This window comes from Bufo bufo, chromosome 1 (genome assembly GCF_905171765.1).
Source record: "Bufo bufo chromosome 1, aBufBuf1.1, whole genome shotgun sequence".
NCBI classification, from domain to species: domain Eukaryota; kingdom Metazoa; phylum Chordata; class Amphibia; order Anura; family Bufonidae; genus Bufo; species Bufo bufo.
In genome coordinates this window covers 440208698-440227593 of record NC_053389.1, presented here as the reverse complement: position 1 = coordinate 440227593, position 18896 = coordinate 440208698, and the positions used below count along the sequence as shown (strand labels likewise).

Here is an 18896-nt window from a genome sequence, read left to right as displayed (position 1 = left end):
AAAGAGCCCTTGTCCTGCGCGATCCAGCGCAGGGCAAAGGAGAGCATTGGAGCATGAAATGCAGATTGCATTGCATTTTGTGGTGACAGGTCCTCTTTAATTTGTCATACAGTATCTGTTCAATGTTTCCCGTTGGCTGCAGCCATTATGAACACCTGGCCATTCTTCCCATGTTTTTGGTCTAACCAAGAAAGCCATAGTTATTTTTGTTCAATAAAAGATCAATAAAACAGAATGGCCAAAATCTCATGTGCTCCCTGCCAAAAGGATGACAAAGTGTCTGCAATATATCCATCAAATTGCATCCAAAAATACTGTTGTACTCAGCTAGTATATGCTGTGACGTAACAGGACATCTGTCAAACACAAAATTAAAATTCATAAATAAAAAGAAAAATACAAAATTTCAATGAGAAGTAGAAAGTTTTTAATTGTAATGTACATTAAACTGTACTAATTTTTTTCTAGCAGCACAACACACATGGATTCACATACAAAACGCCAACAATTTTTCTCTGTTACTTGTTTTTATATGTGCATCCATAGCATTAAGCAATGTTTATGATTAGGGATGAACGAATCCAAGTTGGAGCCGAACCAGAGTTCGGTAAAAGGTTTTTAACAGTAGAAATTAATTTCTGAAGTTAATACCAGAAGTCTCGCGAGACTTCGCGCATTAATAACTTCGGCTCATCTGAGCCAATACAATTCTAATACTGTACGGAGCGCTCGCTCAGTACAGTATTCAAACAAAGTTTTATGCAAATTGACTTCAGATGTTTCGTCCGAAGTCGATTCGCTCATCCCTATTTATGATGTGTCTTAGCCACTATTATTCCACCATTGCTAAGTCTTTGAGAGAATGGCCGCGTAGCCTCTTGGCTTTATATCCAGGTCGCAGAAACTCTATTTTCCTCTTCTTAGCTTCAATTTTATTCCTGTGTTTCTTTAGCTTTTTCTTGGCTGCTACTTCAGGATTTGCTACCGCCTAAAAGACAGACACACAATCTCAAGTATTCCATAACACAAACGACAATCATGTGTGCAAATGATAGAATTTATTCAAGTACATCTCTACCCCCTCTACTCCCAGCCCCGGTTTGCTATCAGAAACATTACCTGCAGTGCTTTTTGCTTTTTCCTCTTAACCCTCCTTAGATTGGCTTCTTTCTGTACGCTAGCAAAAGACCAGGAGAAACACTCCAATCCAACCAAGCTTTTCAGAATCTCAATGATTTCTTGAGAGAGGTTTTTCAGTGTAGGGTCTAAAAAAAACAAGGACAAGCCAAATTTGTAGGAAAAGCTGAAAATGTTCACATGAAAGAGTCAGGAACTGTTAACATCCCAATGAACGCCATTGCCTTGCAGTTATTCACTTGCTGCTGTCCCATTAGACCATTTTGTCAGAATTCTTAGAATGCTCAGGAAAACAATATAACAGGCCTCATTCTGACATGTCTTGCACCAATGTCTAGATTTCTAGACCTGGGCTCTCTGAGGTTCAGATGCACTGACTTGTATATTTACTAAAATGCAGGCTACATGTCTGCTATATGAGGATGTCACTAATGCTGGTAAAGGGCTTGTGACATCCTCCTAGTTTTCTTAAAAAGGTGATACTGGTGATCCCCAACCAAATGATGAAACTTGCCATATAATACCTTGAGCCATTTTTTTTTTAAACTTCTGAGTATGCTTTATGTATGTTAAATGTACTCACTCATAGTGTTGACATGTTCATCAGAGCCTTACAGACAGTATCACTTGCGGTCTCCAGTAGACCTCACAATCTTAACTTCCCTATCAGTATGTCTTTGGAGTGTGGGAGGAAACCCATGCAAACTCCATGCAGATGTTGTCCCTGATCAGATTCGAACCTAGGAGCCCAGCGCTGCAAGGCACCAGTGCTAACTACTGAGCCATAGTGTTGTCCATGTTAAGTCCCAAAGAAGAGAAAGGCAGTACTGCCTAATATGTATCAATGTTTCAGCTCTTACCAGAGTCTTCGCCAAGGTTTGAGAACCAAAATGCTGCTTGGGTGAATAAACATTTTTCACTTAGAAGTCAAGTGTTGCTTTGTTCATTGTGCTGCTGTCTTTTTCATTCTTCATATTGGAAGACTTTATATAGATATATTCCATTACACTGCCTGGCTAGGCAAGCACTGATCAATAATAAAAAGTGCATCGACCAAAGATCACTTGAATCGGTTTATTACACTGGCTGATGGAAAGTATGCATAGGAGGAAGAATTGCTACTGCAATTGTTCCTCCCCATTCAGATGTATCGCCCTCATTACACAGGGCGATGTGCTACTGATAAAGAATTCTACATAAAAGATGAAATGACATGCTGCGGTTTCTCACCTTGGTCTGCATATGTGCTGTTCAGTTCTCTGTAGAGTGGGGCAATGATAGTTGGCAGGAATGGCTTCACTTTTTCATTTCCAAGATCTACTGCTATTGCTCCCAGGAATTTAAATATACATATTCTCTATGGCAGAAGCACAGAAAATCAATAAGGTTGCATGTAGTTTAGGAGAATATCTAAATAAAAATAATTAGACAAGTATATAGAAAACACCCACACACAATAAGAGATGAAAAGATTCTGGCATAAATAGGATTTTTTGTGGCCCCACCTGTAAAATCCTTTTCTCGCTGAGTTCATTAGGAGACACAGAAGACCATGAGTATAGCTGCTGCCATTAAGAGGCGACACTAATTAGGATACAGGTTAGCTCCTCCTATTGGCTATGGCCCTCCTGCAGACACTGAGCTAATTCGTTTTAGACACAAGCAGCAGGAGCGGCCAACAGAAATTAGATTGTAACAAAAAGATCTGGAGATGGTTTAGAACCATGAACAGTTAGGACCCATCAATAAAAGCCCCTTTACACAGGCTGAGAATCGCACAGATTATCGCTGTTCATATCACGTTCATGGTAATGCTGTGTAAAGACTATCTTCTGCCAGCAAACAACAAGTCAGTATGGGGAAGAGCGATGGCATCAGTAATCGCTCCTCCCCATATTCTGCAGGAGATCACTGCACATAAATGCAGCGGTCTCCTCCACCAGCAATAAGCAGATTGTGGGGAAGGAACGCTTCTCTCCCGACAATCTGCTGCTCTCTCATCCCATGTAAGGGAACCTTAAACATCATCAGCAAAATAACTGAGTGGGAGCTGTGCCCCCAATGAACTCAGTGGAAAAGGGATTTTATAGGAGAGTCACAAACTTATTTTCTCGCTTCTGTCATTGGGGTCACAGAAGAGTATAGGATGTCCTAAAGCAGTCTCAAGATAAATAAAAACCGAAGCACAAAACATAAAACCAGCTGCAGCAACCAAAAAACATCTATGGATGCCAAAGGCAACCTCCTATAAAGACAGGAGATAGATGTGGAAAGGAGGTCAGACAGTGGCTTTACACAACTCTAGAGTGGAAGCATCATGGCACCCTGGCAAGAGCAAGACAAGGATTAGTCCTGCCCTATGGAGCTAAACCAATTGGGAGCAGACTTCAGAGCACACCAGAGGATGAATGACAAGTGGGAAAATAAGGAAGATAAACATGAGGATGGAGCAAATCCAAGTGCCCACTGAAGATGTAGGGTATACAGGGCCTAGTATGGGACTATAATCCTCCTTAGGGAAAAAGATAACAAGTGGACCACCCCGATACATGCGCAGCCGCCCTCCATTCATTTCTATGGGGCCGCCGAAAATAGCCGAGCGCTAGCTCGGCTATTTCCATCTGCCCTATAGAAATGAATGGGAGCAGGGGCTGCGCGTGCGCGGTGCGCTCCCATTCACTTCTACAGGAGCAGCGCTTGGGGGTTTACGGACCGTGGGAAATCCATGGTCCTCCAGCAACAACTCTCCCCGCTCCGTTCTCGTTGTAGGTGCGGGTCCCAGAGGTGGGACCCGCACCTATCAGACAATGGGGGCATATCCTAGCGATATGCCCCCATTGTCTGTGATGGGAATACCCCTTTAAACATAAGAAGCAACCTCTCTCAGAAATCTAGGCCAGGAGGATGCCTTACCAGAAAGATGTTTAGGTATGAGACAATGCCACAGAATAGATACATGCTATGGCTGTGACAAACCTCCCTGCCCATACAGGGACAATGGAGCATTTTCACCCCAGGAAGAAAATACAAGCTCCCTCTTCAGTGGAGGCAGATGGTAAAACAAAGAGGCACCCTAGATCAAGGATGCATACTAACAAACATAGGGGGACATTTACTAAGACTGGCGATTTAAATGCCGGTCTTAGTCCATGTCCGCTGGCACTTGAAGGCGCCGGCCTCTACATAACTTGGGCGCTCACAGTGCAACTTGCTTAAATCTATGCCGGCCTCCTTGCTGGCATAGATTTAAGTCATTTGCTACACCAAAAACAGGCCTAGTAAATGATAAATAATATGGGCTGACCGGCCGCCCCCACCACACCGCCACCTCGGAAAAGTGGCATGAGCGGGGATAAGTCGCAGATTTGGCTGCAAATCCTCTCTGCGACCGAATTTGTAACAAAAGAAGTGCCATAATTCGCTTCATAAATGACCACCATAGTCTGAAAGTCCAAAAAGGCACCCAATGGAGACAACTGCAAATAAACGATGCAAGACTGCAAAAAAAAAAAAAAAGAATGAATCTGTATTCTCCATGGATCCTGGATGAGGCCTTACCACAGTGAAAGGGATAATCTTGCTAAACCTGAGACTGAGGGTGCAAAATAAAGCTAGAAGACTGGAAAACAGACAAAGGAATCTATGGGTAGTCAACAGCAGAACAACTCCTGGAATATCAGACAAGCACGTCTACATATAAAAAAAATGTGAAGAAAAAAAGCAGAATATATCATTTAAGACCAGAAATGTAATCCAGCAACTCCCTTGTGCCAAAGTCTCACTCTGTGAAGGTGGGAATTGCCTATGAATTGAAAGATGGACAGAAGAGAAGGGAGCCCAGGGCAGCCTCCAAGGTGGTATCAGTCAGACAAACTGTCCCTGATGTGCTGTGAGGTGGCCCAAATTGGGCTGACTCAAGCAAAGACACAGAAAGTGGCCAGGTCACCTGAGGTGTGAAAATCGACTAGCCGAGTGGCTGGTGGGGAAGCTGGGCTGGCATGGGCATGTCTGGAGCACCTACTCCAGACCCGGAAGATGATCAAGAGCCAGGAGGGCAAGGGGAAGGCCACAGAAAACCATAGCTTGAAGGAGGACAGGAAGGAGGAGGGGGGAGAGTATTAATACTAACCCCTCCAAAGTCTCCAGCACCAAATCCAGCTGGGTCACCATCTTCTGTGTGTTGTCCCTTGGTGAGGTAGGGAATGAGCAAAGGATTTGGTGACCCACTGGTTTCCTTCCTTGCTAATAGGGTAAACAGGGGCTTGCTGCCTCCTGTATACCCATAAGACACGAAAACGGTTTTGTTAAGTGTCTGCAGGAGGGGTATAACTGACAGAGCTTAGGAAGATCTGCAGAGAAAAATGGCAAAAAATGCCCAAATCCAGATTTGCAAACCTTGTGGCATCATACCCAAGAAGACTGGAGGTCTGCCAAAGGTGCATCAACTAAATCTAAAGTGAGGGGCCGGAATACCTAGGTCAATGCAATATTTTAGTTTTTCCTTTTCAATAAATTAGCAAAGATTTTAAAATTCAGTTTTCTCTTTCTCATTATGGTGTATTGAATGCAAATTGATGGGGAACTTGATTTTTTATTTTATTTTAGCAAAAGGCACATAAAAAATGTGAAAAAAGTTAAAGGGTCTGAAGTCTTTCCAAATGAATTGCAGATATATCATGAAAATAATCAGAATGAATGGAAGCCACTCCATGCTCTTAAACAATTACATGAAACAAATGCAGTGAAATATTCAACACTCACTTTCAGTGGAATTTTTGGTGTGTGCGCCGCTTCCCTCGTGGCCAGTATGGAAAGCTTTTTCATAAGCCACATCAAGGTGGCAACTTTCTCATCACTGGTCTCTTTTTCAGCATCCTCCTCATCCTCAGAGCCATCTTCTTTCTCACCCTGGTCATTGATTTCCTCTTCAGTAACTGTCTGGGTGTCCTCCACTTCAGGATGGAGGAGATACATCACTTTCGCCACAAATAATAAATTCTTTATAACCTTAAAATGAGAAGCACTATTACAATTTCAGATTGAAAAATACTACTTGTGGGAAAACTTTGCACCACAAGAATGCAGTTATTCCCCAAATGTCCTCGATATACCCTGCCATTACCCAAAAAATGAACTTTAATCAGGCATATTTTAGGCTATGTTACACATATTAGTAATGCTGCTCCTATTCTAAAGAATAATGTTTAAGACCTCACAAGAGGTTATCATTCATTTTTTTAAATACCTGTTCCCCCAGCGTCTGGTCAAGAAATTTTGACTTCAACTGATGGCAGAAGGCAAGAGCAAGATCCTTCATCTGTGAAAGGACAAATATACAGTATGACAATGATTTCAAATACCTGCAGACATCAGATCATTTTTGCCACTGATTAAATTCTTTTTTTTTTTTTTCAATAAGTTAAAATCAATTGAAAAAAAACAAACAAACTAAAGAGGCTTGGTTACCTTTGTTTCCAGCTGATCAGCTAAGAACAAGTCTGAGCACTCAGGTTGGCTTTTCTTTTTCTTTGTTTTCCTAGCCATCCATTTACTGACCAGTTCATCTGGTTTTTGAAGGGAAAACAACTGTCCAAAAATCTGGGAAGAGGTTAACCAGACCCAGCTGTGGGGGTACCATAAATGGGACTGAACGTGAGCTAAAAAACATAAGAAACAGGACAATTAGACAATTGTCTACAGCTCCTGAGTAAACCTACACATCTCCAATAACAGACAACAACCCAAATCCATGTAGTGAGATTTGCTACAGTTAAAATATATTTTGGCACAAGATCGTACAGAATATGATGTATATATAAACTAATAACACATCTAATATACAGTTAAACATGAGGTGCTCATTTTTGATCAAAAATATCTGCCCATCCACCACAAGGTGACCTCTGTACAGATGGGAACCTACTCTAATACCTTTGCCTATGTCATACATGGGCATCTAGATTCAAGAAGAGCAGAACCCATATACAGTGGTCCCTCAAGTTACAATATTAATTGGTTCCAGGACGACCATTGTATGTTGTATCCATTGTAAGTTGACTAATCGATTCCAAAGCCCCAAAATGTCATCCAAGATAAGAGAAAATGAAGATCTAAGAAAAATAAGCAGATAACTAATACTGATAAAACAAGTCCTTACATATAAGGAATAGGTATAGCTGCTAACTAGCAACTAATACAGCTAATTTACCAGAGAAGTGGCCTTGACTGGATGGATCTGAGACATTGTATGTTGAGTCTAGTTTCAACTTACGAAGGATCAGAAAAGACCATTGTATGTTGAAAATATTGTATCCTGAGGCCATTGTATCTTGAGGGATCTCTGCTACAATTCTTACCTCTCTGGGTTAGCAGGCCATGACCTGCCATGACATGACTATGTGCACCTGAGTATTTATTTTAACCTGTAGGATGTACTGACTAGTTTTGCTTCCGTTCATAAGATCCTATATTTGAATTTTTTCGGGTATTCTGCAGGAAACTTAGAAAGTCCCAATTAGTATTCGGCTGTAAATCCAGAACAGAGGAGTGCCCTTACCACATATTTTATGCGTGATCTCTAGGTGCTTTGGCAGCTGCATAACATTGCACTCCTTGATCAGCTTGGTAAGCAGAGTCAGTAAACTGAACAGTAATCTGTCTGCTGCCTTTTCTTCAGTCTCCTCCTTTAACTGCAATACATAAATGAATTATGTGTAAAAAAAAACATAACCTGATTTTTTCTTTTACAAAAAATTTGATGTTGCATAAATACTTACATCCTCAAAGTGTATAGGATCAATCTCGCTTTCAATTTTTGACAGAACAGCTTTAAGTCTCCTCTCAAATTCAACTCCTTCAACTTCAACAAACAACCCACAGGTCAGAGCACCCAACCTCTTGTGAGAGGACTAAGGGGAAAAAGAAAGAACTTCATCAGGCATAGCAGTTGTTCTTTTTACAGATCACACATAACAACGTGATGCAGGAGGGTGGGAAACAAATGGGGTTTAGTACAGATATTTTCTCCGATATGACTTGACCATGCCCAGTGCTAATGCTCCTGTGCAGGGTGTCACACAGCCAACTATATGGACTACATAACATTCCCCCACACCCAACAACATGGATGGGAGCTGCATTGTGAGGGAAATCACGCCCTAAAGCCTTGTGCAGTTGGTTATGTCCTAAAATGAAAGGCTGATGAAGAAGATCTTAAGTGAACAACCCATCTTGGGCTGGACCAATATCATGTGAACGTAATACTGTGGATACGATAGCCAAGACAGATACAGAAGTAATTAATGGGATTATCGGATTTATCAGGATGCTGGGGGTCCTGAGTCCACAGTGATGGGTAGATGTGCTGCTTCATTCACTGTCTATGGGGCAGACAGGAACAGCTGAGTGCTTTACTCTGCCGTTTCCCTTGCCTTCATAGGCACTGATCGGAGGGGCAGAGCAATGCTGTCAAACTCCTTCCCACAATGGCCATGTGGTCAGGACTAGAAACCTCAGTTTTAGTGATTGATGGGGCCTCCAGCTATCAGACATTTTCTGTGGATTGGTGATAAATGTAAATTGTGGTATATTCCCTTTAAAGTTTGTTAAAATGGGATGTTGGACAGCCTTGCGATTACCTTTTCATTATTCAACCATTGTGTAGTCAGTGAAAACATCAAGTCCTTCTGCTTATTATCGACTTTGCCAAGAAGTGATTTTGCTGCCAAGGCGGCCATTTTTTTACACTTTGTCGAATCATCGTTGACCATCAGCAAAGCAAGTGGCACAAACATAAGTCCACAGAATTGATTAAGTATTCCCTGATGCGAGGAAAGAGCAAAACAAAAGCCTTTGTCAATTGGGGATGGCACTGGCTCTACTACACACTATAAATGTAATATAAGTATATATATATATATATATATGTAAAGATAAATGTATTTCCATTTGAAAGGACAATATATTCAAACTAGCGTATATTCACGTATCCAAAAGGCAACAGTGACCAAACCAAAATCTACGTTACTTACCGCTGGGAAAGTCTGGAACAGATAAGCGATCATTTCCAAGGCAGAATCCCGCCCTGTTTCATATTCATAACTACACAAAAGGACAGAAAGAAACAATGATGTTGGTAAAAAAAAGAAAAACTGCCAATTCAGTTATATAACATATATAAAAAGACGACAAATGTACAGTGCCTTATAAGAATATAGTATCAATGGCACACTAAACACTGCGGATGTTTGCAAGAAGATGGACAACAGACAATAAAGTTCCTTTCAGCAGTGCTGTTATCAGGAATGCCAATGTTCACACCTGTGTTTTATATGTTTGCCACGTCAGGCCAAACATACTCCTCACCTATCATCCAGCATAAAATACAGTAGCGAGAGTTGCACGGTACACTAAACAGACATAGTGCACATTCGTATCACTATATGTGCGGCCATTCAGCAACTTATTTGTGTTAGTCTACCACTTGTATAATAAACCACATTCATAAGCCTCACAATACACCTATGAGAGATCACACAGTGAATGCCTATAGTACATAAAATAGCTTGCTGTAATGTGTGCTTTAATGTGAATGTGTCTGAATACTGTAGTGCATCCAAATGACACATATACAAGAACGTGTCATGCGCAACAAAGAGTAACGTGAATATTGTTCACTACAATTTACAGTAATCCTTGGTAATCACTACTGTCAGTTCTTGTCTTTATGACCGATTTGTGACTTAAAGGGGTTGTCCCACAAAAAATATTCCAGTTTTCAAACCAGCTCCTGGATCTGAATTCTTTTGTAATTGCATGTAATTAAAAATTTTGCATAGCCGCTGAGTTATTCAATAAAATGTATCTGTATAGCGCCACCTGCTTTCTTATTTCTTTGTCCTGCTCGCCGAGATGGCCGCACATGCTCAGTTTCATCCTTCAGCTGCCTCCTGAGCTGTGATAGGGAGAGTGGAGATACACCCCTGAGCTGTGATAGGGAGAGCTTAGACACGCCCCCTGAGCTGCAGCAGAATAGACACCCCCCCTAAGCTGTCTGCTTGATATAAATCTAGCAGAGCAATAAATTAGGACATCTCTGGATCCATGTGAGGTACAGGGCTGGTTCTAGATTTGTTAGAAAGAGGTTGCCATTTTCTATATGATGTCTGATTTTAATCTTTTACATTAGTCATGGGATAACCCCTTTAAAGGGGTTTTCTGGGATTTTAATATCGATGACCTATGCTCAGGATAGGTCATCAATATGTGATCGTTGGGGGTCCAACACCCCTGACGATCATCTGTTTGAAGGGGCTGCTGCGCTCAAGTGAATGCCTTGGCTTCCTCACAGCATACCAAGCACAGTGGTGTACATTGTATAGCTGCTGTGCTTGGCATTGCAGCCCAGGCCTATTCACTTGAATGGGACAGAGCTGCAAGTAGGTCATGTGACAAATGAAGGTAATGTTACACGCCTAGGGAGAGACTGCGGTACTCATTTGAGCACTGCGGGCTATTCCAACAGATCAGACCCCCACCGTTCAGATGTTGATGTCCTAGTCTGAGGATAGGACAGCAATACTGAATTCCCAGAAAACCCCTTTAAGGGTACGGCCACGACGCCAGGTTTCTGCGTGCAGTTTTTGAATCCCAAATCATGAGTTAGACATAAAATGATAGAAAGGACAGATATGACTTTTTTATTTTATTTATAAAGTTATGAATGCAATCTTTGATAAATTTGTCACAACATATCACAGCATTTTCTATTCCAATTCTTGCGTGGAGTACAGATGGACCTATTTCTCTCACTTACTCCTTTTTGTTCAGCAGGAAAAAAATGACAGGATACACATTTTGTGACTTAAAAAAAAAAATATAATATCTAATAAATGTGTCCAAGTCCCAGAGAATGAGTACATCAAACCTACTTTTAGTCCGGCTGCCTCTCGCCATGCGTTGCCGGAACTCCGCCCCTATTATAGTTAATGGGGACGGAGCGGCCATCTGGGGGTACACGTGAACTAGAGACAGGACGGATCAGACAGGCTGTTCACCCGCCGGAAAAGCCTGCCGGAGTCCCCTGCCGCTAATGTGAAAGTGCCTTTAGAAGAAATATCAGGAGAGGTCATAACTTCACATTCGAAACTATGCACTTACCTTAATTGGGCAATTATAAATTCCAAGTTGAGTTTGAGATTTTCTCCAAGTGGATAGTCTAGCAAATACTTTAGGTATATCTGGAAGGACAATTGAGAGAGAATGGATTTGCAGCCGATTTCCAGCACAGGCATCACATACTATTGTTTCAATGTAGCATTACACTCACCTGACGACACTGGACTCTCACTGGGTCACTCTGGGCAGTGACTGACAACTTTGCCACTTTCTTCATCACCTCATCCATCTCAGGAACAATAAGTTTTCTAGATACTATAGCCTTTAAAAGAGACAAACACAATATCTTAATACATTTATACTTGGAAAAGTGTTTGAAGAAAATTCACTTTAATACAAGAGGCTGAAATCTGCATGGGTTGACAAAGGGGTTGTTTTCATGAAGACAACCTTTGTCCATATACTGTGGTAAAGCATATGGACATCTGTGAGGAGGGTCCTCCACTCAAGACACCCCTCCATTAGGCTAGAACAGAGGCATATTCTGTACAAGCAGCTCCTGTTGTTGTGGACTCGAGTTTTTCTTGTATTATGGGTCGCCAATCATTTGAATGGCGCCCAAGTTATACAATAGTCCGCTGCAGGAGGTGCTCAGGGAATATATGTGGCTGCCTGTGGGATCAGCTGCTAAGACACATCATTTACAACCTAACCTGATAACGCATCTTTCCCTAAATCAAAAGTAACGTGTGAATTTTGTAATATTACACAATACATTACATAATAAATATATTATAATATTACCTAATATAGGAAAATGTCCCACTCTGATTTCACTCCCTATGCAAAGACCAAATTTAATGGTGAAAGCTGAGACAACCTTGAATTTTATATGTAGACACGTTATTATCTACATATAATTACAGATTAAAAAGACATTTCTGCAGCACTGCAAAGTAGACATGCAAATGGCTAGAATGTGATGTGCCTTGATCAACAGGTAATTCCAGGATGTATCACGTGATCAGTTTGCACTTATTTCTGAAAAAATTTGTTTAAAGGGGTTCTGGGCTAAACCTGTTCTCAGTGATCCGACACTGCCACTGATCCGCTGTTTCAGGCTGCCACAGCACCGAAGACAGTGTATGGCGCAAAAGCAGAAGGCTCTGTGCACTGTGTAGTTTCCATCTGAAACCCCACCGCTGCCACTACACAGTCCACCTCCAAATCTGTACACTGTATAGCTTCTGACCCGAAACAGCCGACTGGTGGGGGTGTCGGGTCTCACACTCCCAACAATCTGATATTGATGACCTATCTGGATAACCCCTTTAATTATATCTGTGTGTGTAAATATATATATATATATATATATATATATATATATATATATGGAGAGAGAGAGAGAGAGAGAGAGACCCGTGATCAGAATGCCATTAATTTTAGCTTTTACTCCTGACGAAGCAAGACCAGATGTGCAGGTTGTTACTGGACTGCCCCTAGCTAGGCAGCAGATAGTAAGTTTAAATATGAAAAAAATAATTAATAACTTTAAATATGAAATAACTTGAATTGCAAAGCATTAGGAAATGACTTACTTTCAACAATCCAAAAGCTGTGGCCTGACGTGATGAATCGTAAAGATCCTCCTCGGCATATCCAAGTAAGACCTGTAGCTGCTTCTCAGTGATGGTTCCCTTCATATGTCGTACCAGTATGGTAACACACTGCACAGAAAATAAGACATATCATATGCATGTTTATACTTCTAATATATTTGATAAGAATTACAAAACCACACAACACCAGAAAAACTAGTCTGTTCACAGCAATCATTGCTCCGAAAACAACTGCACTAAAAGCACTGCAGCCCCATCAACAACCTCTTCCAATAAGCCACTATCAGGGTGTTAACATTATATAGTCATATATATGATCCATTTAACTGTCATATTAAGAGAGACCGTGCAGTGTACTTTCAGTAAATCTTTGAGATGTCGTAGGGACATAAAGTTTAGATCGGTGGATGTCTGAGCACTGAGACCACCATCGATCTCTAGAAAAAGAGGAGACAAGCACTCGCTTTGCAAGTTCTTTCTCCTCTCTGCAGGTCAGAAATCGAGAAGGACTCAATAGAAAGTCTATGGGCCTGTTTCACTCCCATTTTGAGCAGCGAGAAGAAAGCCCTAAGCGAGCGCTTCTCTCCTCTCATTCTAGAGATCATGGGGGGTCTAAACACTGAGACCCCCACCGATCTCTAGAATGCTAGGAGAGAAGCGCTCGCTTAGCAAGTTCTCACCCCTCACTGCAGGACATAAAGTGAGATGGACTCAATAGAAAGTCTATGGGCCTCAGGCTACCAGTAGTGACAAGGATAATAAAGAACTAGAGAAGAATCAGCCAGGACATTTAAGGGAAGAATAATTGTCTGTGACCTCCATCTGCAAAACCATTGCACCGCACTGCACCACTAATGAATATAGTTTATGCTTAATACAAATGCAGGTTGCGCTGCGGGTGCCGGGCATATCCCATACCCGGCACCCAGCCTCTATGACTGCGCGTTGTGATCCGCCGCTATTAACCCCTCAGGTACCAGTCATAGAAGCTGGGTGCTGGGTATGGGATATGGCCGGCACCCACAGCGCAGCCTGCGTTTGTATTAAAGGGGTTCTGCACTTTCATTTAACTGATGATCTATCTTCTGGGACCCGGGACCCCCGCCGATCAGCTGTTTGAGAAGGCAGCGGCGCTCCACCAGCACCGCGGCCTTCTCACTGTTTACCGCCGGCCCACTGACGTCACGACTAGTATCAACTAGTGTGGGCACGGCTAAGCTCCATTCAAGTGAACAGAGCTTAGCCCAGCCCAGGCCAGTGATGCTAGTCGTGACGTCACTTGGCCTGCGGTAAACAGTGAGGAGGCCGCGGCGCTGCTGGAGCGCTGCTGCCTTCTCAAACAGCTGATCGGCGGGGGTCCCGGGTGTCGGATCCCCGCCGATCAGAAGCTGATGATCTATCCAGAGGATAGATAATCAGTTAAATGAAAGTGCAGAACCCTTTAAGCATAAACTATATTCATTGGTGGTGCAGTGGCCACAGCCCCTCCCCTCCTCCTCCCTGCTATCAGCCCATTGGCAGCAGCGGTACAGGGGGGAGGGACTGCCTCCTTCTCCCCTGTGCTGTTGAGAAGAACATGACACGCACTGACAGCAGCGGGTGCCATGTCAGTTTGTGAAAGCAGCAGAGCAGCGGCGGGTCTAGGCGCAAATGGCAACAAGACTACAAAGTCTTGTTGCCATTTAGCAATTCTAGGTCGCATTTGCGACCATTTTGGTCGCCATCTGGAGCCCTGCCTTTGGTACCTGCCCCTATCTCCAGAAGAGGATCCTTGAAATGAAGGCGATCGCACCAAGCAAGCATGGCTGCCCTCCATTTACTGTTATGTGAAAATAGAGCAGCACCATAGTGGTGACTGGAGAGCAAGTTGTACATGTGCGGTGTGCTCTCCTTCACTTCAGGGGCCCCGTTCTGGAGATAGGAGCAGGTCCCAGAAGCAGGGCCTGTCCCCATCTGATATTGATGCCATAGCCTAACAATATGTCATCAATGTCTGAGATGGGCTAACCCCTTTAAGTGTTCCCTTAACATTTGAGAAATGTATATTGAGTATTCTACTCAATCATCTGAGTATAAGATTTGCATAGCGGGTAGACAGGAGGACTGCATCACTTACCTTAAAACAACTGACTACCAGGTGGAAATTCTGCCCTCTGGCTACTCCAGCTTTAGCATAATCATTTAACAAAAGGAAAAGCTGTTTAATTAGCTGCTGTGTATTCTGCTGGACAGATGGCAAAGAAAACTTCAACATCCAGATCAGAGACTGCAAAGCACCGGTGATAACCTGCAGAAAATCATCAACTCTTCTAATATTACAATATATACAGCAGAACATACAATACAAATGCTAGATAGAGTCTACAGATCCATACTTTAAGTTAGATTTTGATTTGGAATAACACTATGTGGGATTACCACGGGCAGTGTCTCAAGGCACAAAGAACACATGTGCCATGTGGAGGTTATCATATTGACTGGGGTATTGTAGGAGTTTTAATAACACGTTTAAGGGTACTTCCACACTAGCGTTATTCTATTCCGGCACTGAGTTCCGTCCTAGGGGCTCTATACCGGAAAAGAACTGATCGGTTTTATCCTAATGCATTCTGAATGGAGAGTAATCTGTTCAGGATGCATCAGGATGTCTTCAGTTAAGTCATTTTGACTGTTCAGGACGGAGATAAAACTGCAGCATTCTACGGTTTTATCTCCGGTAAAAAAAAACAGAACACTTGCCAGAATGCCGTCTCCGGCATTTTTTTTCTCCATAGGAACGTATTAGTGCCGGATCCGGCATTCAAAATACTGGAATGCCAGATCCGTCCTTCCGGTCTGCGCATGCAGATCGAAAAAAAGTGTCAAAAAAATAAATGCCAGATCCGTTTTTCCAGGTGACACCGGAAAGACGGATCCAGCATTTCAATGGATTTGTAAGACGGATCAGGATCCTGATCAGTCTTACAAATACCATCAGTTGGCATACGTCTTGAAGGATCCGGCAGGCAGCTCCGGCTACGGAACTGCTTGCCGGATCACTCTGCCGCAAGTGTGAAAGTACCCTTAACAAGAAGGCTCGATAAAAGTGATTGTTCCTGGTTTGGTTTTGTACCAATAGTATTTTTTGGAGACTAATCAGGATGCTTACAGCAGCACGCAGACCATGTTGGGCCATGTCAGTATGACTGCATTAGTGATTAGATAGAAGAAATAGCAAGTTCTTGGTCAGGTGCCGGTTCTAGAAAAACCTACATCACCTTTACACTAATAGAAACATTGACGTAGATTACCAGTCTGTCTTACAATGTACAAAGAGACTGATAAGGTTCCCATTTTCAGTGGAAACTATGGAAGGAAGCTACGAGCCACACATTAGATATGTGCACTATTGGGCTATTGCACTATTTGCAATCATTTTTTAAAATCCTCAAATGCATCCAAACTATAAGTTACAAAGCTTTTCAAAAAGCCTTAGAAGAGGGACCTGCAGAAACCCAGGCACCTGCTTCAGATAAATGGAGCTGGTTTTCTGAAACAGAAATTTCTGCAAAAAATCTGCAGCATATAAATATACTCTTTCTGCTTTTCATTTGCCCTATCTTGTACTGTCATGTCGGAGGTAGGTTGGTACAGCCGAAATGCGTCACATGATGTTATAATGTGACAATAAACTACAACAAGCAAACAAGTGCTGGTCTTTTTTCTACAAATTTACCAAGAAGAGGGACATAAGAAGTGGAAATCTCCCTTAAACGGGCAAGACAGATATAACAATAGCAAAATGACTAACCTGGACATCCCTGAACTGCAGGCAGCCGATCAGCATGGGAACAAAGGGATCCAGCATTTCCAGTGCTTGCTCCTCAGAAGAGTTCACTTTGGACTTTCTTAAGCTCATATACAGAAGCTGGATCATAGGAAGGAATACACAAACAGACAAATGCACAATGAAATACACTGACCAGTGAAAAACACATAATGACTATATACATGTAAAACTATTTGTGTGTGGTTTTAGTTTATAGCCATATTACCAATGAACCAATTCATTTACTGGGACTGCCCTCAGAATTTTATATGGTATATACAGATTCTGTTACATGAAAAAATAGTAATCAGAACTAATTGATAATTGAGTCAGTGGGATATTGACTATATACCACCTCTTCTGCTTCCCATACTGTGATATGAACACGCTTAAGCCTCATGCACACGGCCGTTGTTTTGGTCCGCATCCGAGCCGCCGTTTTGACAGCTCGGATGCGGACCCATTCACTTCAATGGGGCCGCAAAAGATGTGGACAGCACTCCATGTGCTGTCCACATCCGTTGCTCCGTTCCGTGGCCCCGCTAAAAAAATATAACATGTCCTATTCTTGTCCGCGCTTTGCGGACAAGAATAGGCATTTATATTAAAGGCTGTCCGTGCCGTTCCGCAAATTGCGGAACGCGCACAGACGCCATCCGTGTTTTGCGGATCGCAAAACACACCACGGTCGTGTGCATGAGGCCTTACTATGATCTTGGTTCATACCCTTTAAGTCATACAAATAGGTGTCGAGTTATGCTCTAAATAATATTAATTATAGGGGATTAAGGTAGATTCCATTATTAACTCATTAGCATCATAAGAGAGTGGAAAGTAGTATGTACTATATATTTCTACTAGTGCAAATCATATCAATAATGACATCTCCTAAGCCAGCCTAAATCTCCTGTGCACTGGCATGAGATCCACCTAAGAGGCTTAACAAAATTAGGTGCATCTCTGCCCTTAAGAGAAAGTGTAATCTATGCCAGGTCGTAGCCTTGAGCTATCTTTTCTGGCAGTTTCTGGCATAAATGAAGGTAAATTTGGCAGGCTATTCGAGACTCTCCCTTTCCTGCTATGCCCGGTCCCCTTTTCTTCCCATGTTTGAAAAGTGACTATAAGCACTAAGGGGGTCATTTATTAACCTGAAATACACCTATATTAGGCGTATTTCAAGTGCACATTGCACTTGGAAAAAGTTGGCATGGCATGGGAGGGCCAGCAGGTTTAGGGGTAGAAAAATGGTAGCAGTGCTGGATGCGCAAAGGTTATGTAAAGGCTGGCACCTCTTCATAACTCCGGCGCCTAAAACGCCATTCTTAATAAATTACTTTTTTATTCCACAAAACTGGTGGAGAAGCTTTAATAAACCTGCCCCTGTGGTCACTATATAAAGCCAATCCCCAGCACGCTTATACTATGAACACCTTGCGTGACACTCAGAGAAAATTTACACTTGTGTTGCTTGTCATGTTAAAGGGGTTGTCCGGGTTCTGAGCTGAACCCGGACATACCCATATTTTCACCCAGGCAGCCCTCCTGATGCTAGCATCGGAGCATCTCATGCTCCAATGTTCTCACTTGCCCTGCGCTAGATCGTGCAGGGCACAGGCTCTTTTATTTACAACAACACACTGCCGGGAGGAAGCTTCTGCCCGGCAGTGTGTTTGGTGACTTCACCGGCTCAGATGGGCGTGCTTTAGCGCTGCCCTAGCGGTTTTACTGGCTAGGGCAGCGCTAAAGCCCGCCCATTAGTGCCGGTCACGTCACCGGGCTTCCTGGCAGCCCCATGGAGAGCCCGGATCGTCACCGGAACTCCTGAAAATGCCTTTGCCCTGTGCTCATCGGAGCATGGACTGCTCCGACGCTCAAGTTAGGGGGGCAGCCTGGGTGAAAATGTAGGTATGTCCGGGTTCAGCTCTGAACCCGGACAACCCCTTTAAGGCCATTTTCACATTTTGTATCAGTATTTAAAAGTCAAAAACAGAAATGGAATCTACACAGAAAAAAAATAAAATTTAAAGACTTCCACTAGATAACGCTTTCACGTCCGATTTTTTTTTTCCAGATTTGACTGACAATACTGATGCGAATAGTGACCAAAAGGCTGCCATGTAAAAATGACCTAACTGTGACTTTTAGGTGGAGGCACAGAGACCTGACAATAAAAAAATAAGGAGTATAATATCGCTAGCGGATTATATTGTACTCGC

The 18896-nt window shown here is 42.6% G+C and overlaps 1 protein-coding gene across 1 annotated transcript in view; it reads right to left on the bottom strand.

Annotated features, from left to right (window-relative positions):
• Positions 1-426: 426 nt before the first annotated feature.
• The window catches only part of UTP20 (UTP20 small subunit processome component), a 125421-nt gene continuing 106951 nt past the window's right edge, over positions 427-18896 (bottom strand). The window contains exons 48-62 of the mRNA XM_040407229.1: positions 16663-16779; positions 14989-15159; positions 12852-12980; positions 11465-11575; positions 11296-11375; positions 9168-9237; positions 8775-8957; positions 7914-8045; positions 7694-7826; positions 6604-6794; positions 6383-6454; positions 5899-6144; positions 2368-2494; positions 1120-1265; positions 427-988 (exon numbers count right to left, since the gene is read on the bottom strand). Of these exons, the coding sequence (XP_040263163.1) occupies positions 833-988; positions 1120-1265; positions 2368-2494; positions 5899-6144; positions 6383-6454; positions 6604-6794; positions 7694-7826; positions 7914-8045; positions 8775-8957; positions 9168-9237; positions 11296-11375; positions 11465-11575; positions 12852-12980; positions 14989-15159; positions 16663-16779 (2064 nt within the window). The 3' untranslated portion in view covers positions 427-832. The remainder of the gene's footprint in view (positions 989-1119; positions 1266-2367; positions 2495-5898; positions 6145-6382; positions 6455-6603; positions 6795-7693; positions 7827-7913; positions 8046-8774; positions 8958-9167; positions 9238-11295; positions 11376-11464; positions 11576-12851; positions 12981-14988; positions 15160-16662; positions 16780-18896) is intronic.